The sequence below is a fragment of the Mirounga angustirostris genome, unplaced genomic scaffold (assembly GCF_029215605.1).
Source record: "Mirounga angustirostris isolate CCGP_5_RB_7025 unplaced genomic scaffold, mMirAng1.0.hap1 SCAF_13, whole genome shotgun sequence".
Classification (NCBI taxonomy): domain Eukaryota; kingdom Metazoa; phylum Chordata; class Mammalia; order Carnivora; family Phocidae; genus Mirounga; species Mirounga angustirostris.
Window position 1 is genome coordinate 3,776,692 of NW_026991721.1, and position 27,548 is coordinate 3,804,239.

Consider the following 27,548-nt stretch of genomic DNA (forward strand, 5'->3'; position numbering starts at 1 on the left):
TATATTTTGATAACTGCGTTTTAGTGTAATTGGTGACCACCGTCAGCCTACGTAGCCTACTCTAAACACTTAACGCTGTTATTCAGAGAAGGCATCCTAGTTCAAAACAGGTTGATGTGCTCTGCTCTACAGGAGTTGAATTCTCAACCTTGAGCTGGGCGCGTGGCCCCCGGGTTAGGACGCCCCACCCCACCCCCCGCCCCAGCCTCCCGGGGAGCCACGCGGCCAGAGCGAGAGCAGAGAGAACCTGCACGTTGTATCCTGAGGAGAAGCAGGTGTCCTGGGCGCGAGCTGGCTCCCATTTGTGCATCCTGCAGCTTGACATGTGGTTGTGTGGCCTCACCATCTTGTCATGCACAGGTGAGGACGAAATGTCTGGGGATGGGGGTGGGCAGCAAGGTAGAAGGAGCCAGGCCTCTGGGGGTCCTTCAGGGCTGAGCCGCTGTCCCCCCGACAGACACTTCCGTGAGACAGAAACAAACTTCTGACGTAAGTCTTGTTTATTTTGGAGACTTTTGAAAAACAGAACTGAACTGAAGGCCAGCCACTGCAGAGCCTGAGACAGGGACCCAACCCCTCTTTCAGAGAATGGGTGATACTGGGATGGGCCCCACCCCCACCTGCCTGCCCTCTCCTCGGCTCCTAAGCTCGCTTCATTCTCCTAAGCCCCACTTTCTTCTGGCCTCTGGACCTTCAAGCTGGGGCCAGGAACCGACAGTAGCAGGCTCCTCCGTGTAAGCGTCCTGCTAACCCCTTTGCAATGGGGGACATGCCCCGTGGGGCCTCGCCAGCGTCCAGGAGTAGGAGGCAGGGGGGTGCACTGTTGGCAAGGTGGGAAGCCTGCCCAAAGCATAAACCATCAGCCATGAGAATGAAAGGTTCTTGGAAACAAGTCCCAAACCACAGATTATCTGCCGGGGCTCTCATCAAGAGCTGGAACCCAGCTCCCCCTCCCTTGAACCTGGGCTGGCCTGGACTTGCTTAGACCAAGAGAATGTGGTGGAAGTGACCCGGGGCCAGTTCCAGGCCTAGGCCTTTGGAGCCTGCCAGCTTCCACTACCCTTCTCTCGGGCCACCACGTCAAGAGACCCAGCTGCCCAGCTGGGAGGATCGTGCAGCAAGAGAGAGGTGCCCAGGCAGGCCCCAGCCTGCTCAGCTAGCCCAGCGGGGAGGCACCTGCCGTGTAGGTGAAGCCATCCCGAATATTGCAGCCCCAGCGGAGCTCCTTGTGAGAGGCACCCCCCGGGAGTGGCCCAGGCGAAGTGGAAATGAGCTGTGCCCGCTGAGCGAAATGAGCAGACGCACCATGAGGAACAAGTACCCGGTGGGCCGTGGGGTGATTTGTCACGGAGTAAGATCGCAGAAACACCAGCCGTCCCATAAATACCCCCAAAAGTTTGGTTTAGAAGGCCGTGACTGTGATTTTGTCCTGCCTCGGACACCACCACTGAGTACATCCGGCCCCTCCCCATCCCGTTGCCAAGTACATCCGCACCCCTCCCTGTAGACTCTCCTTATGGTGGGTACAGGTGCTGAGCAGCAGAACCAGGTCCTCATTGGATAGAGAAAACCTCGCCCTTCAGGCAGGAAGCTGATGTGGGATGCTGGTGTCGCTCATCTTCAAGCGGGGACTCCTGAGAGGGTCCCCGGGGGTCCCCGGACGGAGGCCTTTCCTTCGCCGACAGTGCATTTGGAGGAAAAGGAAGTGGTTCTAAGGGAAGCCCTGGAAAGGCCGCGGGAGAGGCCAGCAGGGCCTGGGGCGGGCCTAGAAGGGAGAATTTCCTCTGCAAAAGGTCACTGGTCTGCATTCCTTCACTTGCACCCTCCAGCAGCCCTCTGAAAGGTCCTTATTCTTCTCTTGGCACCACCCAAACAGTCCCGCTGTGGTGCAGGGTGGAGGAAGGGGTCCAGCTTGCCTTTCCTCCCCGTTTCCCGGTGGATTTCTGATGTTTGAGCAGTTAATCGGGCACCCGAGGCCAGGGTGGCAGATTTTGGCAGAATGTCTCAGAAGATCCGCTGCCGCCCCCGCCCCCCCGCCAAGGAGGAGTAGGAGCACTCACAGGGGTGTCATCGAAGCCACTGAGCCCTGGAGAGGGTCGGGACTGGCTGGCAGAGCAAAGTCACGGCTTCTCCCAGTGCCCGGATGCCCGCCCCGGCCGTGCCCGGTGTGGCTGTCCTCCTGGCGACCCTGGCCGCTCCCGAGATGTCTGGTCAATGGAGAGGCCCAGCGGCTTCAGAGACTCTTCTCACGCTCTGCTCCCCAGTTCCCTTGGAGCCCAGACTGTCAGATCTGGCCGGGGAGCCGGAGGCCGGACTCCCCCCCAGGAGCTGCCCCACCCAGCCCTAAAACCGTCTTGCACTTCCTCTCCGGGTTGTCCCACCTCTCTGAGCCTCAGCTTCCTGATCTGTGAAGTGGGCACAGCTTACCCCTGTCTGGTGTGTTGTTGAGAAAATTCAGGAGCCTGTTTCAAAGGGCTTGCCCGCTTCGGGGACCCAGTACCAGGGAGCAGTGGTCAGTGATCTGCCAATCCTGGGTGGTGCCTCCAGGGTCTGGTGGCGGTGGCTGGGTGGAAAACCCCGCAGAGACCCGGGGTTCCCCATTTGTAGGCGCCCTGCCCCGTAAGCCACAGAGGCTCCCAAGGCTCCCCATGGCCTGTGTCTGACACTTCAGCCACCACTTAACGTTGGAAAGTTTATTGTAGCCCCAGGGGCTCAGCTCTGCCCTAATGGGTTGGTCTTGGGGGAGGGTCCTGCCCTTTGAAGAGTCTTTATGGTAATTGTGGTAATGGGTAAGCAGCCTGGGGGGGGGGGGCAGGTAGGAAGCCCCCCCGCAGGATATAATCAAATTTAACTGGGAAAACAAATTACTTTCAATCACAGAGCACCTGATAAGAGTCCAAGGCCACAAAGCCACTAAAGGCTCAGGGAAAAGGCGGGGATGGGGGGACCCTGGCTGGTCCCCAAGTCTTTGGGATGTGGGCTGATCACAGGCAGAGGTGGGGTGGGCCCTGGGCCCCCTGCCCTCACCCAGCGGCCAGGCTGCATCTGCCTTGAGACTCCCCCCCACCGCCCCCCTGGCAGCAAGGTGGTTTGGGGAGACCCTGTCATACTCCAACGGAAGAGAGGCGCCTTCCTCTGCGGCTCAAGGGTGTGTGCACGCGCGCATCTCCTGGCCAGTCATCTTGTAAGCCCTGCCTGGGGCATCCTCTCTGTGTGTGGAGAACGGGGGGCTCTCTCTGCGGGCACAATGTTTTTCAGGAAGTTCACACACACATCCCTGGGCGGCAGGTGCTTTGATCCTTGTTTTACAGCCGGAGAGCGCCCAGGTTCACTGGTTAGCGCGCAGAGAGGCTGACCGACTCACCCTGGTGTCAGCATGGAAGTCCCATGTCCCGGGGACCCCCTCAGCTCCCTCCCGACGGTCGGTCACCGAGACGAAGTGACACGGCTGCAGAGCGGCAGAGCTGGGGCTCGTCCTCCTTCCTCTGCCCCCGAGCCTACCTCCCTCTGCCGTTCATTCGGTCATCCGGTCAGGAAGCACCCAGTGCTCGCCTACCGTGTGCCCCATCCGCCAGGCCCTTGGCCCTGAAACTGTCCCTGTGCTCCCCAGGGACAGCCCCACCTCTCGCCATCCCGTCCTCCCTCGCCGTGGGCTGCAGGACGTGCTGGGGTCCTGCCCCGCTCTCCTGGTCTGGCCCCGTGGGTGGCAGACGTGCTCTGAGGTTCCCACGTCAGACACCAGCCAGCCCCTGACCTCGGTCCTCCAGCTGCTCCTCTGAAGCACCCCCACCAGGCTGGGGTCTCCGTGGACCCACCGTGCCCAGGCACGCACCTCCCCGAACCCCGAGCCCGTGCGCTCCTCCTTCTCAGCCCTCAGCTGGAGAGACCCCCCCGGCCGTCCCAGCACCAGAGCCTCAGTGTCTGTCAGTCCATGTACCCGCGCCTCTCCCTGTGGATCCCCTCTCTTGCCCCCCGCTGCCTCTTGGGCTTAACCCTCTGGGGACCTCCGACCTCAGAGCAAAAGCCAACATCCTTTCTGTGCTTTCTCTGTGGAGGCCTCCAAGACCCCATGAGGCCTGCCCTCCCCCAACCGCACCCCGCCAGCCCTCCTCCGCCACCTCCTCTCTCCCAGGCTCCTTCCCACCCTGGACTTTTGGGCTTCCCTGGAACCCACTCCACGAGGGCCCCAGGGCACATCCCTCCTTTTCTCCAGCTCTCTGCCCCATGTTTCCTTGCTGGGGGCCCCCAGGACCCCGGTGTAGATGGAACAGCTCCCTTGGGCGGATTATTTCCCAGATGCCCACACGGTGCCCTCCGGAGGTGAGGCCCCCCGGCCCTGGTGGAGGAGGCCTCGCTGGGGGGGAGGGGCCGGTCAGTGTGTGGGAGCCCACTCGGGGAGCCCGGCGGCCACGCGTCCCCCCCGATTCCCGGGCATGGGCTGTCCAGCGACAATACGATTGTTCGAAGCCACTAAGTGTGGGGCGTGGCACCGTCCGTGGGTTGCACTTATTTGTGCATTGTTTGTTTCTTCTGGACCCACCACACGTGCGTGGGTGCGCACGTTCACGCTCAGACACACTCTTACCCACAGCTCACACTCACACACTTCACACAGCGTGTCTCACTCGCACTCGCCTGCGCACACCCACACCCCTGCGCCATCACACACAGGCTCACGCTAGAGTTGAAGTTACACTAGGGCGGGCTCTGCCTTGTTCCCTGCGAGCGAGGGGAGCCCCAGGCCGGCTGGAGCATCCTGAGGGCCCTCCTGAGTGTTCAGATGACGCGGCCCTACAGAGACACGGGAAGAAAGCACCTGCAGGCATTCGGGGCGCCGTGAGCCCCAGGGAATGTTGTCATGGGGGGCGGCAGCCCTGGGGGCCCACAGTTGCCCTCTGCAGCCGCAGGTAGGGGCATAACAGGCCTCCAGGCTCCCCATGCCAAGAGAGGAGACCCTGCCCCCCCCCGCTGAGCCCTGTGACCAGAGTGACCAGAGTGACGGACTCATCTGTCTCCTCTATTCCTCTTCTGCTTCTCTGACTCTCAAACGGCCTCTTAATTGGCCATTTGGCCCCTAAATTAGGGGCGATTAGGATCAGCCCCCAAGCAGCATTTCAGATGGCAGCCAGAGGTCTGAAGCACCTCCTAGGAGTCCCCGGATCCTTTGACTTGGTCACCTAAAGGTCAGCCCTCTGTCCTGGCATGGGTGCCTGGGCAGCCTCTGACCTTCAGCTCTCAAACCTGACCCTGGCGATTCAGAGCCGAGGCCCTCGGGAGCCATCCAGCAGCGTGCAGAGGGAGGGCCCTCACGTGCCTGGAGCTTCCAGAACGTCCCGCTGAGGCCAGCGTTCTCCTGGCCACCGTTTCCTTGTTGGCTCCCGGCGTCCAGCGACCCGTGTGGCCCCGGTCCAGCCAGGACCACGTGGCCTCCCGGCTGGTAGGAGGCAGGTGCCACTGCTGGATTCCACCCGTCTCCCACCTGCCATTGGACCTGGCAAGTGTGCAAACTCTGCCCCCGACTGCGGGAGACCCCAGTATCTGGGATCCTGTTGTGCCTCCCTGAGGGCTCTGTGACACAGGACTGTGGGCGGGGAGGAGAGGATCCCTGCTCTGGGGTTCTGCACTGCGGTGTCTCCCCAGCCCCCAGGCCAGCCCCACACACGGACCCCACTGTTCTGGCCTCCTCCTCCCTTGAGGAAGTCAAGACCCCTTTGAGGATCTGACAAAAGTGATAGCAGGCTGCCCAGAGGAGTGCACACACACGTTCTGAGGGCACGTTGTGTGCACCGGTCCAGGCAGGTCTGCCTTGTACAGCTGTGCAGGTTGTGTCCTGCACAAGGGCTCCTCCTGGCTGAAGTCTAGCCTGCCCGCCAAGCTGTGTGCCAGGGTGCAGGGCTGCATCTGCCCAGAGCTAGGGGGAGCTTTCCTCAGTGGTGCGAAGATGCCTTCTAGGCTCGGGGCCAGCTAGCCGTGGTGAGCGGAGGGGGCTTTGGGTCCAAGTCCTCTTTGGCAGCAACAGGGATACAGCCTCGGGGGGAGCCAGGCTTGGTCTCTGGGCCTCAGTTTCCCCCTTGGAAACATACATTTCGGAGTCCCCTCCATTTCTTAAATGCCAGGACCTCCAGGGCACACAGTAGGGGCCCTGTAGCATGAGCTTGGTTGCTGCGGCGGCCTACGGCATCGGGATGCTGCTGGAGAATCGGTTTGCTCAAGAGGCAGGCCGAGCAGGTGGGAGCTGGTACCCACTTGGTTACCTCAGCCTCAGACATTCACAGGCCCGTGCCCAGCGCCAATGCTCCCCGTTGGCTTATGGACACCTGGAAGGGGTAGGCGCTTGATGTGGCCCATCTGATGTGTGTGCTCTGAGAGCTAAATCCCCTTTGCTGGGGGCCTGGGGAGCGGCTCCCCGTCCACATACCCCCTCAGAGTCCTGCAGCCCTTGGGGCCCCCCCACTCCCCTGGGCAGGTCCTCGCCGGGGAAGCCCCGGGGCCGCAGCCCTGTGGAATGTTGCACCTCTGGAGGGTAATAGCCCCCCATGAACTGGCCAGCATCGTTCCTGGGGCCTCCCAGCTGCATCCCACCTCAGGGCAATTTACGGGGTCACGAACCACCTCGAGGGTGCAATTCCCTGCCCGGGTGTAAACGGGCTCCCAAAGTGCTTTACAACCTGCTTGTCGCACCGAGGAAGGGAGTTGCCCCCCAGGACAGCCTCAAGCCCCCGGTGGGCCCTGCCATTTGGCACCCAGGTTGGAGGCAGGCAGGGAAGGCCAGGTCCTGCCACCTGGAGCCCTGAGCCCGTCTACACTGCTTTCTGGGGGGGTGTTGACAGAAGTCACCTATGGTCGTTCTTGAAGTAAAACCCCCCAAGCGCTCAGCTCCTTAGAAGGAGAGGTGCGTGAACCCCACCCCTCCAGGTAACACCCTCAAAACCTCTCTGTGCCTCAGGCTCCTTAGGTGTGGAAAGCGAGTAATAAAGGCTACTCTTCAAAATTGTTGTAAGGATTAAATTAGTTGGCAGATGTCAAGCACTCGATGAGTGGTCACGAGTTTATCGGCACGGAAGTGGGAATGACCCCCGATGTCGCCGCCTCTTTCCATGGCGGGAAATAGCACACAGACTGAAAAGGGCATGAAAGACACAGTACAGCTTCAGGAAGACCCGCAAAGCGAAGACCCACCGAACCAACAGCCAGGCAAGAGGCAGACGGCTTGGTGCCCAGAGCCCTCCCTCCTGCCCCCACCCCCGACCCCAGCCCAGCCCCCTGTCCTTGACTTTCCTGACTTGTGCAAAAATTTTCTTGGCTTTGATGTGGACAAGCCTCTTAAAGAAAGTCCGTTTCCCCCTGTCTTCTGGAGACGTATTCACACGGTGCAGGAGCCTGTGGCCTGCCCCCTTTGCTCTGCTGTATAATATTCCACGGCGTGAATGCTCTGCGGTTCGCGCATCCGTGCCCCCCGGAGGGAAACTTCTGGACTGTTTTGGGTGGCAGCTGTAGGAACGTGGCCGCTCGGATGGATGGGTCGTGAGGGAGATCGCGGCCGGTGGTGGAATCGGAGGGTGCGGCTCACCGAGAGTTTCCACTTTACCAAATGATGCCAACGGGTCTAAGCCAGCACTGTGCATGGCATCTGTGTGTGGCTCTTTGAAAGCCAGAGGAGGGTCGCTCTGGGCCCACACAGACGTTAACGCCAGAAGGCTTTCCTGTAAATGCTTACGTGTGCGGAGAACATCTCAGAAGGGAGATGGCGTACGCCCCAATCTGTCCGCAGGGGGACCGCTGGGAAGTGAGGCGCTACTTTCCAAATTTCATTTTATACCTTCCTCTCTCGTTCGGTGTGGAATGGGAGTGGGCTCCCACACAGGTGTTGTGCCGAAGCCTGGTTTTACTGAGTGCGGAGAACTTCTGCAAAGAGCCACAGCTCCCTGGCTCTGCTGCCCGGGCTTGGGTGCTAGACTGTCCCCGGGGACAGTTTGAACATGGAGGGGAGTTTCCATTGTTCACCAGCATAAGCGGGAGTATGACAAAGTTGCCCGTGTATACATGTTTACATGCTTAGGTGATCATTCCTTCCAGCTGGGTTTTTTAAAAACCACCTGGGTGGCTCAGTCGGTTAAGCGTCTGCCTTCGGCTCAGGTCACGATCTCAGGGTCCTGGGATCGAGCCCCGCATCGGGCTCCCTGCTCAGCCGGGAGTCTGCCTCTCCCTCTGTCTGCCGCTCCCCTTGCTTGTACTCTCTCCCTCTCTGTCTGAAATAAATAAATAAAATCTTAAAAAAACCCCACCGTTATAGAACTAGTGCAAGGTCTTTGGAGATAATTTAGGAGGTAGGAAAAATAGGCAGAAGAAGAAGCCTGGCAGAGCCCCCTGCGAGCCCCCCTCTTCCCACTGCCACCTGTGAACCACCCCCTGCCCCCCAGTGCCCTCCTCTTCTTCCCTGCCACGCCGGGTTCATGCTCGCACTGAGCTGGAAGCCCCTCCCAACACTTCTGCATTGGGGGTCCATGTTTTGGGTCCTGCGGTCTTCCCTTGGCTGCTCAGAACCCAGGCACAGAGGGCTTCTGGAAAACAGGGCAGCCATCTCACCCCTTTCCTCCCGGTTAGAGACGGGTCAGCGGCGCATCATGTCCGGCGCCCGAGCCACGCCTGTCACCCCTTGCTTCCCCCGCTCCCACCTGCCTGCCTTACTCCAGCACAGGTGGGAGAGCTAGAGGGGGGCACGCACAGTAAAGGCGGTCTACCCACCGCTCCTCCTCGGGGAACCTCGGGCTACCTGGACCTTGGCCACGTTTCTCTTTCTCCGGCTTCACTCCCCACTGGGCCCCCGACTTGATTTATGCAGAAAATATTTACTGAGAAGCGACGACGGAGGTGCAGAGTGCGGTGTTAGGTGCTGGAGAAACAGTGGTATTCAGGGGGTGCCTACTGTGTGCAAAGCACGGCACGGGGTGCTCAATTACTCTTGGGAGCAGCCCTGTTTTACAGTAGAGGAAACTGAGGCTCGGGGTCCAGGGAGCATCACAAAGCAGGTCAATGTCAGAGCCGGGAGCACACCGAGTGGGCCTGGCCCTGATCTGCAAGAGGCCCCCCTCCCTCCTATTGGAAGGACCACAGGTAGCAGCCCCCAATTTGTTCCCTGCCCATTAACGGCCCCGACCTCTGAACCATAGTGGGCGTCAAGGAATTAGAGCAGAGATATGCCACCTTTTGGGAGCTGACACCCCTATTCTTATTTAATTCCACCCCGCCTCCCTCGGTCCCTCCAAGTGTCAGCTGGCAAACATCTGTCCTGTAAATCAAAGCGCTCACGGACTCGCTGGGTTTGACGGGTCTCTGAGAATTTCAGGGAGCCCTTTGGAGAAGGCACCGTTGTGAGCTGCGAAAGCATTTGAAAAAGTTAAAAGCCTTCTTGGCTCGCACAAAGTGGCCCAGCGAGTCCGGCTTGGCGAGGGGGTCACAGCCTCGGGCAGCAGGGCGGCCAAGCGCCGACGCCACCCCAGAGACCAGCTCCTCTGACCCTCTCGGGGAACTCGGGGAAGGTTCTGGCTGGAGAAGTCTGAGTGGAAGGCCACTGTGCAGGACTCCGGGGGTTGTTCGGGAGGAAGGTGACACTCGGGGACCTGTAAGACGGTGCCGTCTATGCACCTTTGACCACTGGAGCCTCACGGACATCCCCGTATGTGGTCACTCACTGTCGACGCGGCGTTTCAGCGACAGAGTGGGGTCACCCAACCATGCCTCAGGCATCCTTTGTCTGCAGGCCCCGGGGGGATGTCTAAACAATATTGTTGACCGATTTACTAACTTCTGTGTTGTGATTATAAGAGGGATCCATTTCCAGTGGAGAAAATGTAGGGAAAAGCAGAGAACTATAAAAAGAAGAAATAAAATAGGTGAATGCTCTCACTTTTTATTTTTTTATTTTTTAAAGATTTTATTTATTTATTTGACAGAGAGAGGCACAGCGAGAGAGGGAACACAAGCAGGGGGAGTGGGGGAGGGAGAAGCAGGCTTCCTGCTGAGCAGGGAGCCTGATGTGGGCTCGATCCCAGGACCCTGAGATCATGACCTGAGCAGAAGGCAGACGCTTAACGACTGCGCCACCCAGGCGCCCCAATGCTCTCACTTTTTAAAAATGTACCTCTGTGCATGTTTTTGTGATGTTGTTTTTTTTCTTTTTCTTTCTTTCTTTTTTTTTTTTTTTTTTGCTTTTACACAATCAAATTTTACTGTATATTTAGTTTGGTGCCCTGTTTTTGTTTTTGTTTTTCCACTCAGCCTTATATGGTGACAATTTGAGGTGGGGGCACAAGTGCTTGGCTGGACACCCCCTCATTTGACCCTTTCGTTCCTTGTCATTGATCATTTGCCCTTTCAATCTGTTTCAGACTTATGGATTCTCTCCCTAAGCCTCGTCCGCTGTGGGAAGCCAAGGCCCAGCTTCCTAACGTGGGGTCTTTCCTGTGGGAACATACCAGCAGTGTGCCAGGGCCGAGGTTGGAGTGGCCTGGGGAGGGCACTTGGCAATCCTACCAGGCTGGTGGGAAACCAGGCCAAAGAGCCCCGTTTGGCCCCAGGGTGCCTGGAGGGGGTGCCTTAGAGAACCAACAGTCGGGAAGAATTCCTGGCCCTCTGCTGGGCTGACCATCCGAGGCCAGCCTCAGGGGCATCTGGGCCTGCTAGCCTCTCTCCAGGCTGCTTCTGCCCAGAGGACTCCCATTACTCCTCCACCCTCCTACCTGTGAGTGTGCTCTCCTGTCTCTTCGGGAGGACTCTCCAGCACCAACCTCTCACTACCCCATCTCCGGACAAAGAAGGAGCTATCTCTGTTGATGGAGAGGGCAATGTGTCCCCAAGAGGTGTGTCCACCTGGACCCTGTGATGTGACCTTATTTGGAAAAAGGGTCTTTGCGCGTGTAATTAAGTGAAGGATCTCAAGATGAGATCATCCTGGATTATCCTGGAGGGGGGCTAAATCCATTGACAAGTGTCCTTGTAAGAGCCAGGGGAGGGAGATCTGAGACAGAGACCGGAAGAGGAGGGACCGTGTGGAGGCTGCAGGGGCGCAGCTGCGAGCCCAAGGGAGCCGGGAGCTCCCAGCAGCTGGAGGAGCAGGGAGGACGGTCCCTCAGAGTATCTGGAAGGAACCAGCCCTGCTCACATCCTCATCTGGGACGACCAGCCTCCAGAACGAAGACAGGATTGGTTTCTGTTGTTTGAGCTGCCCAGTGAGAGGTTCTCTGTTAGAGTGGCCCCAGGACACTGACACAGGGTCCGAGGGTCCTGACTTCGAATCCCAGCCCTGATGCTTGCGGGCTGGCCGGCCTCGGGCGGGAAGAGCCGCGCCCTCTCGGTCGGTGGGAGGACCCCAGGTCACATCGAGCCTGGCACATAGTAGGTGCCCAGGAAATGGCCACTGCTGTTCTCGCAGATGCTGACCGTCAGTGGGCGGGGGCCCCTTCGAGTCCAAGAGCACGGAATGTCACGTCCCTATCCCTCGGAAAAGTCCCGTGTGAGCTGGTGGAAGGCAGGCGGTAGTGATGCCTGGGGGACGGGTGGTCTCTGGGGCCTCGGCTGTGCCCCCCTCCTACCCACCCGGCAGCACACTCCATACCAGAAAGGGGCAGAAGAGCCAGACGGGGCTGGCCACGTTTCACCAGGGCCATCACATAAACACATTCCGGGTCATTGGTCCCAAGTGCAAGCAAGACGGCTACCGAGACTCCAACTGTCTTGTGAGGAAGCTTCTAGAAGGAACCCTTAAAACAAACAAAATCACGGGAATCAGACACTAATGAGGGGAGAGGAAACTCCGCCCACGAGAGGCCAGGTTTTCTACACTGGCGACGTGTCCCCATTCTCGCCTGGCCAGCGTCTCTGAAGTGCACACCCCACCCGCCCATTACCGACACCCCCAGGGAAGCAGGCCGGCCTGGCTAGCTGAGCCACGGTCAACCTAGGGGAGGACAGAAATCAAGTTCACTTCTGCCCTAGCCATTGACCTTGGAGAGTGAGCCCATGGCTCTCCTGGCAGCTCAAGGTGCAGCCACCTTTTTGGACCCCTGGAGTGGCTGCCACCAGGGTTGGCTGCTGGAAATCCTGTCCAAGGACCACCGAGCACAGAGCGAGGCTGGAGATGAGCTACGCACAGTGAGGAGAGGCCTGTGCGTGGGGGGCACAATGCCTGCCGGGCTCAGGCTCAGAGGACCCAGTCCATCCACAGGGCTGACTCCTGGCCTCCCAGGGTCATGAGCATCCCAGAGAATATGTTGAGAACTGTCTCTAGGGCCCAGACACGAGATATCAGGAGTTCACGGATCTGAATTAACACGCGGGTAACGTCGAGACTTGAATGGGGCCTGTGGGCGGATATTTGTGGGAAAGGGCAAGAATGGGAGCAGGTTCATGGACAAAAGCGGACATGGGAGGGTTGAAGAGAAGGAGGGGAGGGGGTAGAGTAGGAGGAGGGGCATGGGTTGGGAGCCCCCCCCCCCAACCAACCTCTACTGGTGAGGACCAGATGGCTGACCGTCCCCAGGCCTCAGTCTCCATGTCTGTAGAATAGGGCTGGGGAGAAGTGGCATGCAGCCTAGGTCAGGCCCCTGCACACATGCTGCCTCCTATAGACAGTGGGGGAAACAGGAATCAGACCAGGAATAAGGGGGCAGTGGGAGGAGCGTCACCTGAGAAATGATGGGTCATCCCAGAATGGAGGGCAAGGCTACAACAACCCTGGGGGTGGGGGGCAGGGACCTAGAGGCAAGACGGGCTGGCTGGCAGCGTCGGAGTCTGGACCAGCCCCGGACAGGGCTTTGGGAAGACGTCCCTTCTTGTCACAGCTTAAGCATGAGAGGTCTGGATTGGGGCTAAGGGACCCACCCTCCAGAGGTGCTGGGTGCTGAGTCCAGCCCCTGCTGGCCTGGCCCACCTCGGGCCTCGGGAGCCTGGGGCGCTCCCCGAGCTTCTCCCTCCTCAGGCAGCCCTCTGTGGAGTCTCGTCCCATTTCCTAGATGGGGAAGCCGGGTCAAGTGCTAGTCCCAAGGCCCACAGCAGGAGCCTTTGGAAGGAATCTCCAACCCCCTCAGTCTGTGGTATGTGCGGCCAGAAACCCTAGCCGGAACTGAGCCCCGAGCATCTGTCTAAATGCCTCAAAACAGAAATACCTCTGGTCTCTGCTGACCTGCTAGAAAGGCAGGGCTGGAAGCCGGGAAGGCTGAAGTTACCACCCTCCTGTCCTTCTGCCCTTCCTTCTCTCCTCCTCCCTTAACCCATGTGAATCGTGCAGTTACCTGCCACGCCTGTGCTGGGCCTGAGCGGCAACGAACGGTAGGGACCGAGACCTCCACCCCCCGCCCCCCACCCCCGCCACGGAGCGTACAGACACCGGGCGGAGGGAAATACTGAGCGCACTGCATACATCTTTCTATGACAGTCATACTAAGTGCTGCCGAGCGACAAGGGTCATTCACTCGTCTGTGCAATGGAGACAGAACCCTCAGGACGTCTGCTGTGGGACCCACAGGTCACACACGCGTGCACACACATGCACAAATGCACACTCATAAGCATGCACACACTCATCCACACGCATACACTCGAGCACATGCTTAAACTCATGCACACGCTTATGAGGGTTTACTCGCACGCACACGCACCCCCGCACGCTCATGGGTGCACGCACACACACGCACACAGGGTCTGGCCCAGAGCAGGCACATTCAGCCAAGTGGTGACCATCATCGGTAATAAAACAGTGCAGAATGTTCTGGCACGTTGGGCTGGAGCCGGACTTCTCAAGATCTCTTTGTTCCTAAAAGGGCTGTTCCCTGTGACCTGGGTGCAGTTCTGCTCTTAGGTCCCACACAAGAGCAAGCACTTCAAACACGGTGCTGAATTCCCAATGCAGAATAAGACCCAACTACTGAGTTTGTAAAAATCATTTCCCATTAAAAAAAGAAAAAAAAAAAGCATTTCTTTTACCCCAAAGGAAGCTACCAACTGACAAAAGACTGAGTCACTATCTACTTGCACAGAGTAAGATGGGGGGTGGGGAGTGTTCCCGCGGGAATGACAAGACTTTGGGGTCATTCTCCAGGGAATGGCTGCCTCAGAAAATATGTCCTCTGCCTGTGACATCAGGGATGCAACAGGACTCCCGTTCATCTAGGAGACACGCCCCCAGAGACCCAAAATAGCCAGACTTCTTCTCCACACCCTACTTGGTGCTGCCGCTGTGGGTGGGCCACGTAGCCTCCCAAGCCTTGGTTTCCTGCTCTGGAAAATGGGATCGATGACAGCGACGGCACCCATTCACGGCATTCTCATGGAGCTTCCCCAGGACCGTGGCTGCGAACCCGGTTTGTGGGCTGCGAACCACGTGCCTGCTATCAACTGAAAGCCACAGACTGCTGTCAGGCAGGTGGGTTGGGTTTCCCCCCTCCAATATTTTCACTTTTGAAAAAGTCCACACCTCCCGAGAAGTTTCTGGAATACTGTAAAGAACACCTGTTTCCCCTCCACCTGCACCACCGCCCCAATGCCACCTTGGCATTCTCCCTCTCTCGTACACACACGCTTATTTTTCTGAACCATTTGAAAATCAGTTGTGCATATGACCATGTGACGGGGGCGCGCGGCTCGCATCTCAAGGACACGCTATGTAACCATGATGCGAGCATCCAGCCCGGGAAACGTAGCCACACACCTGTTAACTGACCAATGATAGTCCATCTTCAAATGTCCCCGAGGGTCTCAGCGATGTCCTTTGGAGGAGTTTACTTCCTGGTTACTGTTCTAAAAATTGAGGTGAAATTCACATAACATAGTGTTAACCATTTTATTTACTTAAAGATTTTTTTAAATTTTAATTATTTATTTTTATTTTTTAAAAAAGATTTATTTATTTACTTGAGAGAGAGAGAGAGAGAGCATGGGGTCAGGGAGGGGCAGAGGAAGAGAGGAGAGAGAATCTCAAGCAGACTCCTGATGACTGTGGAGCCCACCAGGGGCTTGATCTCCTGACCCTGAGATCATGACCTGAGCCGAAATCAAGAGTTGGACGCTTAACTGACTGAGCCACTCAGGCGCCCCCCCCAACTTTTTTTTTTATTTTTAAGTAATCTCTACACCCAACACGGGGCTCGAACTCACTACCCCGAGATCAAGAGTTGCACTCCATCAACTGCGCCATTTTAAAGCTTAAAATTCAGCACTTAATGCCTTCACGCCACCCTAAAAGGACAGTCCTTACCCATCAGCCGGTTTGGTCAGTCCCCAGGCATCCCTTTCCCCAGACCCCTGAAATAGCCAATCTGCTCAAGCAGCTGTTTTTAATAAGGAATCATCAGCATGTGGAGTTTTTCTTTTTTAAAAGACTTTATAACAAATCAGATGTTACGCCGGACTCTGTGGTGTTCTGGTCCCTTCTCTGCTGCCCACAGGATGAAGGTCTATGGGCAAATCTTTCCCCCTCTCTGGTTCTTATTGTGTTCGTTTGCTGATTCGGGGCTTCCAAGAAAGCATCTTCAAGGTCCTGTCCAACCCTAGAATGAGTAAAATGACTTGGAATCACTAGTTCAATGTCCACGTAAGCTTAGCCTCCCGGACTGTCTGTCCTGCCTGGCGGTCTCCACCCAGGCCTGGGGGGCAGCGGGGCAAAGTGGCAGGAGTGCTGTCCCTGGGGGATCTCACCCAGCTTCTTCCTCGGAGCCTGCTCGCGGCTCCTTACCTTCCCCATCAGCTCCTTACTGCCAGCCTGGCTTTGTGCCTTGGTGTCTCTTTTGCCAAATGGGTCCATAGCTGGCGCCCGGCGCTGCCGCGGAAACTCTGTGAGAAATGGCTTTGCTAAGCAGACCCTTCTCCAGAGGTGAAGTCTTAGAGGTGAGCGATGCAGGTGGACTGGCTCTGGTCCAGGGTGAAAGTCGCTGCCCTTCGTCCTCCAGCGCCGGTGGGTTTCTCTCTTCCACGGACTCCTCTCCAAGAGGAATTCCAGCATTCCCAGCGTCATGGTGAAAATGAGACTGGGTATGGCTGCCTCAGGAAGCACTCCAAAATATGCTTATGGTGCAGGGGGCAGTCCTCGGGGGTGGGTGCACTGCTGGGGACTTCTGGAGAGAGTTCTTGTTTGTGCTACTTCGGCTGGCCCCACTGATCCTGCAACAGAAACGCTGAGCTTAACCCTCCCTGCTTGCACCACTGGGTGCCCTAAGCACACCCCTCTGGCTGGGTCGGGAGCCCTGCCTCTGGGGTGCTGCAGGGCAACAAAAGGTCCTGCAACAGACACGTTGAGCTTAACCCTCCCTGCTTGCATCACTGGGTGCCCTAAGCACACCCCTCTGGCTGGGTCGGGAGCCCTGCCTCTGGGGTGCTGCAGGGCAACAAAAGGTCCTGCAACAGACACGTTGAGCTTAACCCTCCCTGCTTGCACCACTGGGTGCCCTAAGCACACCCCTCTGGCTGGGTCGGGAGCCCTGCCTCTGGGGTACTGCAGGGCAACGAAAGGTCCTGCAACAGAAACGTTGAGCTTAACCCTCCCTGCTTGCACCACTGGGTGCCCTAAGCACACCCCTCTGGCTGGGTCGGGAGCCCTGCCTCTGGGGTGCTGCAGGGCAACGAAAGGTCCGATGCATGAGATCTGACCCATCAGAAGTACTCCAAAAGGGTTGGCAGATCAGTGAACAATGAATATATCCAGCCACGGAAGCCAGGGAGAGGTGGAAGGAAGGACGGACAGAGTGTGCAAGGAAAGGATAGACAAACAGAAGAGTCCAGTGCATTCACAGCCACATCGACACCTCCCGGTTTCCTTTCAATGATTCGTACACTATCTCTCGACCAACGGCTATGCGTCAGGTTGTGCTCAAGGCACTGAGGACATGGCTGCAAACCGAGCGGATGCACTTGCCACCTCCATGGAAACGTGTCCAGGGAGGAGACAGATGGCAGTGACTGCACCAGGAAATACCTAACTGTGTCCGGAGCGCAGCCAACCGAGCCCCTGCGGCACTCCAAGGGGGAGCCCTCTTGCTGTCTCGCTGGTCAAGGGGCCACCGTGTCACAAGGGACTTTCCCCTGTCAATATTTTAAAGTTGTTTTTTTTTTAAGATTTTATTTATTTATTAGAGAGAGAGAGAGCACAAGCAGGGGGAGCAGTAGAGGGAGAGCGAGAAGCAGACTCCCCGCTGAGCAGGGAGCCCGACGCGGGGCTCCATCTCAGGACCCTGGGATCATGATCCGAGACGAAGGCGGACGCTTCCCCGACTGAGCCACCCAGGTGCCCCATCCAAGATCCATATTTTAATGTTATGGCTTTGAGAGACATCACTATGAGCACAGTTCGAGTTTTCTCATTCAGCTATTTTTTTCTTTAGGTGACATTTACCGTGTTCCTGCATTCTTGGATATTGATACACCAACAGGTCCAAATATTTTCCATTGAAACACAGGTCTGCCTTGATGAGTAGAATTCATATATGGAAATCAGCTTTCTGTGCCACTTGGTTGGCTGCTGGTGACTGTGACGTAAACATAGTCTCAGACCCACCTAAGGAAGCCTGGAGGAAGTTGAGCCTCCTTTAGTTTGGCTAGAGAAGGATAGTTTCCCAAATTCCAAGGGAAAGCTGCCGCACCCCACCTTAATCCAGTGTTTGTACGTGGACTGGGACCTACCTGGGAAGAGAGGCCATGGGGCCCGGCAATTCCCCTTCTGAAAGTGGATAGGTGTGAGATGTTTCTCCACGGATTTCCTCCCCTATATGATGTGGGAGAGGAGACTGGAAACAACCTAAATGTCCAGCAGCAAGGAACAGACCGTAACTCATGGCAGCCCATGCAGATCTGCCAGCGTCCAAGGGGGCTGTAAAATGGGTTTGATGTCCTGGGAGATGTTCACAGTAAGTGGGGGAAAGGAGAAGACAATCCAAATGCTGGTTGTTGCTTTTTTTTTTTTTTTAAGGTACATATATATTTTTTAAAAGTCTGAGAAAGAAATTCACCTAAATAGAAACAGTAGCTCATAATGCAATCATAATAGTCCAGGTTTTAGACTTGTCCCTGTTGTGGTTTTCTGTATTTTCCAAATTTCCATCCACCAACAAGAATAGCTTTCTCAGTGAAAATGTTCAAGGGTCCCTGGGTGGCTCAGTTGGTTAAGCGACTGCCTTTGGCTCAGGTCATGATCCTGGAGTCCCAGGATCGAGTCCCACCGGGCTCCCTGCTCAGCAGGGAGTCTGTTTCTCCCTCTGACCCAACCCCCTCTCATGCTCTCTCATTCTCGCTCTCTCTCAAATAAACAAATAAATAAAATCTTTAAAAGAAAATGTTCAAGCCCCACGTCACTGAGGCATAACTTAAAATAAAATGCACCCTAATTTTAAGGGTACCATTCAATGAGTTTTGACAAATGTCATTGCCTGTTACTCATCACCTCAATCATGAAAAAGGACATTCCCCTCATCCCAGAAAGCTTCCTCTTGCCCCTTTCTGGTCAATCCCCACCCCCATCTCCCGCCTCAGGCAACTACTGATGAGCTTTTTGTCCCTGTGGACTAGATTTGTCTTTTTTTTTAAGGGTTGCTACTGCATTTTAAAATAAGAACTAAACATGGCAAAGATAGCCAGAGTAGTCTTTAAATAAATAACAATAGCTACCCCTTCTATTATGCACCCACATATGCCATGTGATCTCTATGTAAGTATTTATCTCCCCATTGATAGAAAGATCTTTGCTAATTCTCACATTAACTTATCTGGAGGTTAAAAGCATTCCTTTTGCTGTCTTACAAATAAGGAGGCTCAGAAAAGTCTTCCCTTCCCCCCCCCCCCCAACAGCCTCTGCCAATTTCTGGGCTAGTGGGGTGCCGCTTTTTTAGGATAATGATCCTAGGAGGGGAAAAATGGATTTTGAGGACACGGAATGCTTTGGGGGAAATGATGCATGTTCTAGCAGATTCTAGCCAAAGTATTGGACTGACTCAGTCATCCCTGAGTTCCATTCTTGGCTTGACCGGGTACCAGCGGCTTCCCCCAACCCAAGTATTCATAGTCCTTTCTGTTCCAGGCTTGTTTTGCAGTTCTTACTTTTTGATGAAGATTTTTTACCACCACCCAGAAGTTTCTGTAATTACAAAGAACTTCTCAACTGTGGGGCGGGGGCAGGGGATTTGGGATGGGCATGAGGAGGTGCTTATGTACTTAAGAAGGCATGTTTGATATTGTAACGTAAATTTCTAGCCATAAAGCGAAAAGAAAAACAACTATTTTCCTAATGCAAAGACTGGAAGCGAAGCGGAACAAGATTTTCGTAGCTGCTGGGATGTGGGTTTAGAAACAACGAAAATCCCTTAGTGTGGATCTCATTTGCCACCATCAGGACCAACTCAGACAAGCTTGGGTTGAGAGAGGGTGACCCCGGGAAAAGGGTTTAAGGCAGCTCCAAAGGTCCCAGCTGATATCAAATCCAGAGCAAAGCACCTGGGCCTGAGACCCCTGAGGCCCTGCGGGGGCTGAGCGGGGCACCGGGGGTGACTTGGACTCTCGCTCCAATTGCCCTTCCACTCAGTGAATGAAACCTCACCGGGGTAAGTCACCTGGTTCAGCCATCACCAGAAGAATCCAGATCATCCCATCCCAGCACATCGCTGGCTGCAGGGGTGGGAGACTGCATTGGGTTCCTCCTGGGCATCGCTCACCTGGAGCGTTAGCCGCAGCGCCCCCTGCCGGCCAGCACCGCCTTTCCTCTGCCCCTCTAGTCTCCAACACACAGACCAGGGCTATCAGCAGACCTGCCAGGCCCCCAGCTCAGGCGAGCTGGGTGCAAACACTTGCTGCCTGTCTGGACAGCTCTGCATGCCTCAGTTTCCTGATCTGCAGCATGGATTAGTCACCCGGACTTTCAGAGCACCCTGTGACGATGAAATGCGTACGACCCTTAGTCGACCCTTAGGATGGCCGTCGCTCTTCATGAACTGTATCTGGTACCTTATGTCCACTCTCCCATGTGACCCCAGGACAAGACTCAAAGCAGGCATAAGGAGGCCACAGGCCCAGCAGGTCTATGACCTGCCCAGGGAGTGGCCAGGCATGGATCTGTGGTGGAGCGAATCTGACCAGGGAGCCCTCGCCCCTGCCTGGAGGCCACACCACCTCTCAGAGAGGAGGCACGGCCTGGATTTACAACTTGATGGCCTACGTTCCGATTCCATGTCCACCGCTTGCAGGCTGGGTCCCACTGTGCTGGAGCCCTCGTTTCCTATGTGTTCAAGGAGGTGGGGACAGAATACCATGGAGGTTCTTATAGGGGTTTAAGCTGAGAATACCCATAATGTGCTTAGAACAGGGCCTGGGCATAGGAAGCTGCAGCCTTTACCACCTTCCCCAGCTCCGTGATCACAGTGGACTCTCTCCTGCCACTGTGGTCATGGGAGGGGCAGCAAAAGAGCAGGGGTGGGGCCAGAGGCGGGGGTTCCCCGCCCCCAGACCCCATTCGGGGTGCGTCCCCCAAGGCAGCTTCTGCCATCCGCCTCAGTGCCCCACATTTATCCAGGATCTTTAAAACGAAAGCTGCAGGGGAGGGTAATTAAGTTTAATAGGAGCCGCTGTCGATTTAAAGCCACAGGGGGGAAGTAATTAGATTTAACAGAAGCAGTGGCTTTCTGAACCAAGACACGCAGCGTGGGGGTCCTGGTCTATAAAGCCTTTGAGATGATGTCTTTTTGTAAAGCCTTTCCTGGTGACATTTTCCGCACGCTCAGTCATTAACGCCAGTCACTGACTGGGGTATGAACATGGCCTTTACTCATTGAAATTCATTAGGCCTGGCACTGATTTCTCTCCCTGGATCCGACTGCTTGCCCGCCCATCGCCTTTGCGCTGAGACAGCATGGCTTTCCCCCCAAAACTGGCCTCCTGGGGGCCCCCCACCCCACACCTGGGGGAATTGGAGAAGAAATGAGAATCAGTGTCGAGCCGAAGATCCCTAGGAGGACCCTCTCCTTCCCGCCAGGGCATTCTCTGGATGCTTTTTCCCTTTTCTGGGCATCACTAGAGAAAAGTCTGGTTTGCAGGAGCGACTTCACCAAGTGGCCCCAATTTCCCGGCCTGGCGCCCGCCCCCAGCCCAGCAGCGCCCCTCACTGCCGCTCTGCCCCTCCCCGACCTCTCCTCCCCCCCAGTCCCCCAAGACATCGCGCCCTGGCCCGGGAGAAGAGCTCAGGGACCCAGGGACCGGACCAACGACAAAAGGCACTCAAACACAGAGGGGCCTCCCTGCGCTGCGCCTGGCCCGAGCTGGGAAGCCAGAGTTTCCCCGTCTGCAGAAGCAAGCCCACCTTGCCCCCGCGAAAGGCGCCTTCAGGACGACCGCCCATCCAGGCTCCAGCTCCGGGGACCGCGGCTTGAGGCCGAAACCCGGGCGGAAGCGCCATCTAGCGCTCGCCGCGCGCCACTCCCCCATTGTTCCTCCCAGGACTCGAGCCCGGCCCCCCGTCGGGGGGCAATTTACCGGGGTAAAAGGGGCGGGAGGGGGGCCGGGATCGCGAGAACATAAGACCAGGAAAACGTGAGCTAGTCCGAGCGGCAAGGGGAAATTCTAATGGACGGCTTTGCATCTGGAGATATGACGGTTGGGACCGTCGTGGGAGGGAGTGGATGTGGGCTCTTAAGAAGAGAGAGCCCCAAAGCCAAGGCGAAGCTTCTCCGGACAGGGGGTGAGGGATGCAAAGGTCAGTGCCCCAGTCTCTGGTCACGGGGTTCCTGCTCCCAGCTCCTGCTCGCGCCCCGCCACGAGCGCATTCCCTGGGGGAGCCGGTGGCGTGGGGGCGGGACCGGTTGTCTCCTTTATTGCTTTATAAAATCAAACTCTCCCAGCCAAGAGAGACCTGGCCCCCGGCCCCTGCGCTGCGGGGAGGAGCTCGCCGAACCCTCCGGTGAAACGGGGCCTCCTCCCCCAGATCCGGGAGGCCTGGGCGGGGTCACCCGGGCGGGGTCCGGGGAGGGGCTGGGGCAGGAGGCGGGGTGTGAGTGGGTGTGTGCGGGGGGCGGAGGGCTGATGCAATCCTGATAAGAAATGCTCGGGTGTCGCGGGCACCCACCCGCCGGGAGGGTAAGGCGCGCTATATAAGGCCGCTGGCCTCGAGCCGCCTGCCGTCGGAGCAGGAGCGCTGAGCGCCCGGAGCTCACCGCTGGCTCGAGGGACGCACCCCGCCTCGGCACGCACGGCTCTGCTGCCACCCGGCCTCCCGCACCCTCGCCGCCGGAACTGCGTGCGGAGCCCGAGGGAGGTGCCATGCGGAGCGCGCTGAGCTGGTGCGCGGTAGCCCGCGCCCTGGTCCTAGCCGGCTTCTGGCTGGCCGCAGCCGGGCGCCCCCTAGCCTTCTCGGACGCGGGGCCGCACGTGCACTACGGCTGGGGTGAGCCCGTCCGCCTACGGCACCTGTACGCCGCCGGCCCCCACGGCCTCTCCAGCTGCTTCCTGCGCATCCGCGCCGACGGCGGCGTTGACTGCGCGCGGGGCCAGAGCGCGCACAGTGAGTGCCCACTTGCCCCGGCGCCCCTTCCCTTTACCTCCTTCGGGAACCCCACGTTTGGGCGCCTCTGCGTTCTGCTCCCGGCCCGCGGCCCCTGACAGCGCGAGGAGCTGGGGGGGGGGGGGGCGCCGGCACGTGGACCCACCGCACCCACGCGTTATCCTTCACTTGCCCCCTTCCCTTCCCGCGGACCCCCCACTCCCAGGAACCCCAGATCTTGGCACGTGGGCGGCCCGTTCCCTCCCCAGAGTCCTAGACAGCACAAGGCTATGGGGGAGTGGGGGAGGGCCTGGGCCTGTGCACCCACCGCATCCACGTGCCGTGGGCCCCGCGGGTCCCGGCTGCAGCCTTCTGCTTCTCTCGCGCCCAGGTCTGCTGGAGATCAGGGCAGTCGCTCTGCGGACCGTGGCCATCAAGGGCGTGCACAGCGTCCGGTACCTCTGCATGGGGGCCGACGGCAGGATGCAAGGGCTGGTAGGTATCTCCACCGGGGAATACGCGCTGGGGCGCGGGACCTACGCCTGTCCCCAGGGGGGCCCCGCAGGGCAGCGGGGCGCGCAGGATCGAATCCAGGCTCTCCCCGCTTTCTGCCCCGGGTCCGGCGTGGAGCTCGGAAGGGAAGACGGCGAAGGGCCAGATTAAGCTGAAGTGAGAATTTTTTTCTACGGAAGTTTATGGGTCCCGGCTAGTAGCCAGAGGGTGAGAGCTGCCTTTTGCATTTTCAATTGCGCCGAAGGCCGGCCCAGTGGGACGGAGGAAACGCAGTGTTCGGCTTTCTTTGACATTAAACAGTGAGACCCACCTCGGGCCTTTTCAGTCCCGGCCTGCGCGTGTGTGGTCCTCGCCTCCGTTTCCCTCCCTGCGGTATGAAATAAAAGGAAGGCACGAAAAAGTATATTCACAACTTGGATCTTTTTTAAAAAAAGCCAATCTTCAAATAAGTCAGAACAAATTACATTCGGGGTGGGGGAGATTTTTTTTCTTAATTTTTATCCACTAGAAGAGGGTGGTTTTTGGTGACACGTTAGAAGAATATTCCAGTGGCGTTTGTCCTCGTGTCGCGCTCACCTGTACCGCAGATGCTTTTGGGGGAGGGTGCTGGGGGTGGGGGTGGGGGGTGGGGACGGGCTGGGAAGGCCCAGGTAACAACCGTCGAGGTCTCGGGGCAGGAAGTGTGCGGAAGCCGGGTCTCGGTCTCTGGGAACAAAAGACTGGGAGTTCAAAGGGAGCCCGCGCCCCTGCCGCGCCCCCGGGCTCACAGAGGAGGCTGTGTGAGGTCCCGGCCCCGCGCAGGGCCTCAATGCAGCCTGCTGGGCCGGGGGCGCGGCGGGAGGAGCGGGGCGGGGGGGGGAGGGGCGGGGAGACCGCGCCTCCTGGGATGCCCCCACCTCCCAGAAAAGATGCAGATGCCGGGCCTCCCCCGCAGCGCGAATCTTTTTAGTGTCCCAGTTGTTTTGTGCCTCGGAGGCCAGTTTATCCCATTTTTCCAGAGGGCCTGTTTCAGGTTTTATGGCGGAGTCCTGCGTGAAAGGACCAGAACGGAGGGAAAGAAAGGAGGTGGTCGGCTTGCTGAAAGCTGACACCCAAAGCCACTCCAAACCCGCAGTTGCAACTTTTGTTGTGACATTTACTTGGGGCGGGGGAGTAGGGCTGGAGGACCCGCTGGCGCAGATGGGTCTAAACCACCATTCTAGTCCAAATTTTGGGGTGGGGGTGTCCCTTCCCCTAAAATCCTGTTCTGCCTCTTGATCCCGTGTGTGGCTTAGCCAAAACGAGGATTTTTTTTTTTTTTTTTAAATAAATTCCACTTTCTCCAAACAACTCGAAATCATTTCCTTTTCTGTTTGGAGAAGAGAATGGGGTGCTAGTTTCTCCCAGAGAACCGGGAGAGTAAAATAGTGCCACCATTTGCTTTTCCTTCCCTTGTTTATTTATGCGTTTGCATTTCCCCCCGCTGTCTGGTGGCTCTGTCTCAGTGCAGGGAGCTGGGCATGTTGTTGCCTCCTTAGACTTGAGCCTTATCAGTGCCTTATCAGCACAGCGCTCATCCACCTGCAGTTCAGCGACCTTTGTAGGCTTGCGCACAAACGGGACTGGGTGCCTCCCGGGGTTGTTTACCGCCCTGCGCTCCTTGGCTCCCCGCCCTCTGCGTCCTCACCGGGTAATGACCTTCCCCAGTTTGGCACAGGACCTGGCCCACTGGTATACCTCTCTGCCTACCAGCGTTCTGGGACCCCAGGGGCTGCTCTCTGCCCTTTGGCTTGCATTTCCCGCCACCCCGCTGGGTGCAGCCTCCGTCCTGGGCCTGGGGGGAGGGGGCCGTCTTTATCTTGGTAATCCTGGCAGGCTGCCTGGAAGGCTCTGGCCACCGAAGGAAGGCGCTTGCGGGGGGCTGAGGTTTCCTACAAGGGCACCAGACAAAAAGGCCTCAGAATGGCCCACCGTTACTCAGGTCTAAATGGGGAATAGATGCTTTAATCTGGGCTCCAGACTGGATTAGGAGAGCACACCTGGTTTAGCCATGTCTCCCCAAGTGTGGCCACCAGGGGCTTTTTCAAGTCAATAGTCCTGCGTTTCCCGTAAGGGTGAGGGGTGCAGACATGCACGTTTTCGCTTCTGATTTTATGCATCTATTGCTCAGAACAAGACTAAATTTAAGAAGTGACATGATTTAGGGAGAGATATAAAAGATACACAGATATCTGTATATATAGGTATTGAGTACATACGTAAACCATACATGAAATATATGTGAAGTATATGTGTATATAAAGGTTATGAATGTATATAAGCACATATACGTATAAATTTGTTAAAGTGCGTATAATGTGTCATATTTAACATTTAGTGTTATAATTTATCATATTTATATATGAGTATATGCTCGATGTGTATATTAATGTGACGCATACTTTATGTAAGTATGAATTTACACGGTAAGCACGTACTTTATACGTAACTGTACACACGGATACATAGGACCAATCATGTGGACCCAAGTGGGAGTATGTAGCCCAAATGCTCACCTGGTGGCCAGCCTCTCTGCCACTTCTGGTGATGTCACCCCAGGGGGCTCCCACTGGTGCTCACGGCCACCCCTTTTCTCCCTAGCCTCAGTACTCTGCCGGAGACTGTGCTTTCGAGGAGGAGATCCGCCCCGACGGCTACAATGTGTACCGGTCTAAGAAGCACCATCTCCCCGTCTCCCTGAGCAGTGCCAAACAGAGGCAGCTGTACAAGGACAGAGGCTTTCTGCCCCTGTCCCACTTCTTGCCCATGCTGCCCGGGAGCCCAGCAGAGCCCGGGGACCTCCAGGACCACGTGGAGTCTGATGGGTTTTCCGCCCCCCTAGAAACAGACAGCATGGACCCTTTTGGGATCGCCACCAAAATGGGACTAGTGAAGAGTCCCAGCTTCCAAAAATAAGTGGGGCTGTGGCCTCCCCTCCACCGCCCTCAGAGGCCAGGACCCCCGACCTGTGGTGCTTGCAAAGTGGGTTCTGGCTATGCTTCTGCAAGTATAATCCTGGGCTCGTGCTCCGAGTAGCTTTAGGAAGAAACATCTAGAACTTGTGCATATACAGAGTTGTACATTGGCTGTGCCAGTTCCTAGCGGATAGACATGTATGATCTTGAAATCGTAAGCCCTCCACCCCGCACCTTTGCCATTGCTGGACAGTTTGCTGTGCTGCCCTGATTCTGCTTGAATACCTCCACTGACCGGGAACTCACCACCTTTGGGGAAGTTCTTATGCCAAGCTGAAACGTTCTGCAGTTCTCTCTCCCGTCATTTCCAGTAGGGGCAGCCAGAAGAAAAGCGGTCATTTTAAACTCACGTACGGGTGATCAGCTTTGTGAAACCTTAGGTAAATTTGACTCTACCACATGAGAATTGATCGAGGTCTCCACTCCAAAGAGGATCGTTGGTTCTCCCCCAGCCCCTCCAGGACAGAACTGATCAGGCATGGCCCACCAGGCTTTGGGAACAGGGAGAACCCAGAGGCCTCCAGCCTGGGTAAACCTTAAGAACTCCCCGCTACGGCTGCTTCTGGGACAGATGACCTTCACCGGACTACTTGGCAGTCTGCCCAGGGTCCATCGGGAATTCACTTGCCCCTCCCCTTGACCTCCAGCGCCCTGTACATAGCCAACACTTACCAGGGCTCACTGGTTCCCCTAAGTGAACGACCACCTGCTTGGGGGGGACAGGACGTGAGGACAGCCTCAGTAGCCCTCCTTCCCCAGGATCCCATCTGCTCTGGGCATGTGGGTTTCACACTTGAGCGCCCCTCTGGACAGAACCCCGTGGGCCCCCCCTTCCGGGTCTCCCACACAACGCTGCGGCTCTGGCGTGCTCCCTCCTTTCTCCAGCGCCGTGGATATGGACCAGAGAGGAGCAGACATGCCTTCTGGGGCTGTTTCCATGTTCCCAGCCCTTTGCGGGGCAGTGGGACTTGGCAGCCTCTCGCCTTACGTAGACCTGCTCATTGCGTTCAAAAGCCAGGAAAGGTTAGACTGGGAAGCCCCCGGTCTTGCCAGTAACTTGCAGAAGCAGCGGGGAGAGGAGCCCTTCCCAGCACTTAGTTGCCAACGTGGTATTTATGCGTAATTTATTTTGTTGGATATGTACATCTCTCTATTTTCTTACTTTATTTATACCCCCCCAAGTTGTATTTATGATGTACGTGAGTTTTGTTTTCTACATTAAAGCACAATTTGTACCAAAAGTGGCGTTTCGTTACCCAGCTGGATGCCTGTGAGGGAGAGCGGGAAGGGAGGTAGACCCCGGCACTGAGCGCAGAGGAGACGCTTCAGGTGTTTGCTGCATTTATTTTTTTTATTTTAAAGATTTTATTTATTTATTTGACAGCGAGAGACACAGCAAGAGAGGGAACACAAGCAGGGGGAGTGGGAGAGGGAAAAGCAGGCTCCCCGCAGAGCAAGGAGCCCGATGCGGGGCTCGATCCCAGGACCCTGGGAACATGACCTGAGCCAAAGGCAGATGCTTAACAACTGAGCCACCCAGG

General features: G+C 56.9%; 1 protein-coding gene across 1 annotated transcript; it reads left to right on the forward strand.

Moving 5' to 3' along the window:
* Nucleotides 1-22,145: 22,145 nt before the first annotated feature.
* Nucleotides 22,146-27,095, forward strand: FGF19 (fibroblast growth factor 19). Its single transcript, XM_045895218.2, has 3 exons — nt 22,146-22,522; nt 22,893-22,996; nt 25,634-27,095. The coding sequence occupies exons 1-3, from the start codon at nt 22,282-22,284 to the stop codon at nt 25,946-25,948; spliced, it is 660 nt and encodes a 219-aa protein (XP_045751174.1). The 5' UTR covers nt 22,146-22,281; the 3' UTR covers nt 25,949-27,095.
* Nucleotides 27,096-27,548: the final 453 nt, after the last annotated feature.

What these genes read in the sequence shown, in the direction of transcription:
- FGF19 (XM_045895218.2), top strand. Translation starts at nt 22,282, where the DNA reads ATGCGGAGCGCGCTGAGCTGGTGCGCGGTAGCCCGCGCCCTGGTCCTA. An exon ending in GCGGGGCCAGAGCGCGCACA is followed by an intron (nt 22,523 to 22,892) that starts GTGAGTGCCCAC and finishes TCTCGCGCCCAG; the next exon opens with GTCTGCTGGAGATCAGGGCA. An exon ending in ACGGCAGGATGCAAGGGCTG is followed by an intron (nt 22,997 to 25,633) that starts GTAGGTATCTCC and finishes TTTTCTCCCTAG; the next exon opens with CCTCAGTACTCTGCCGGAGA.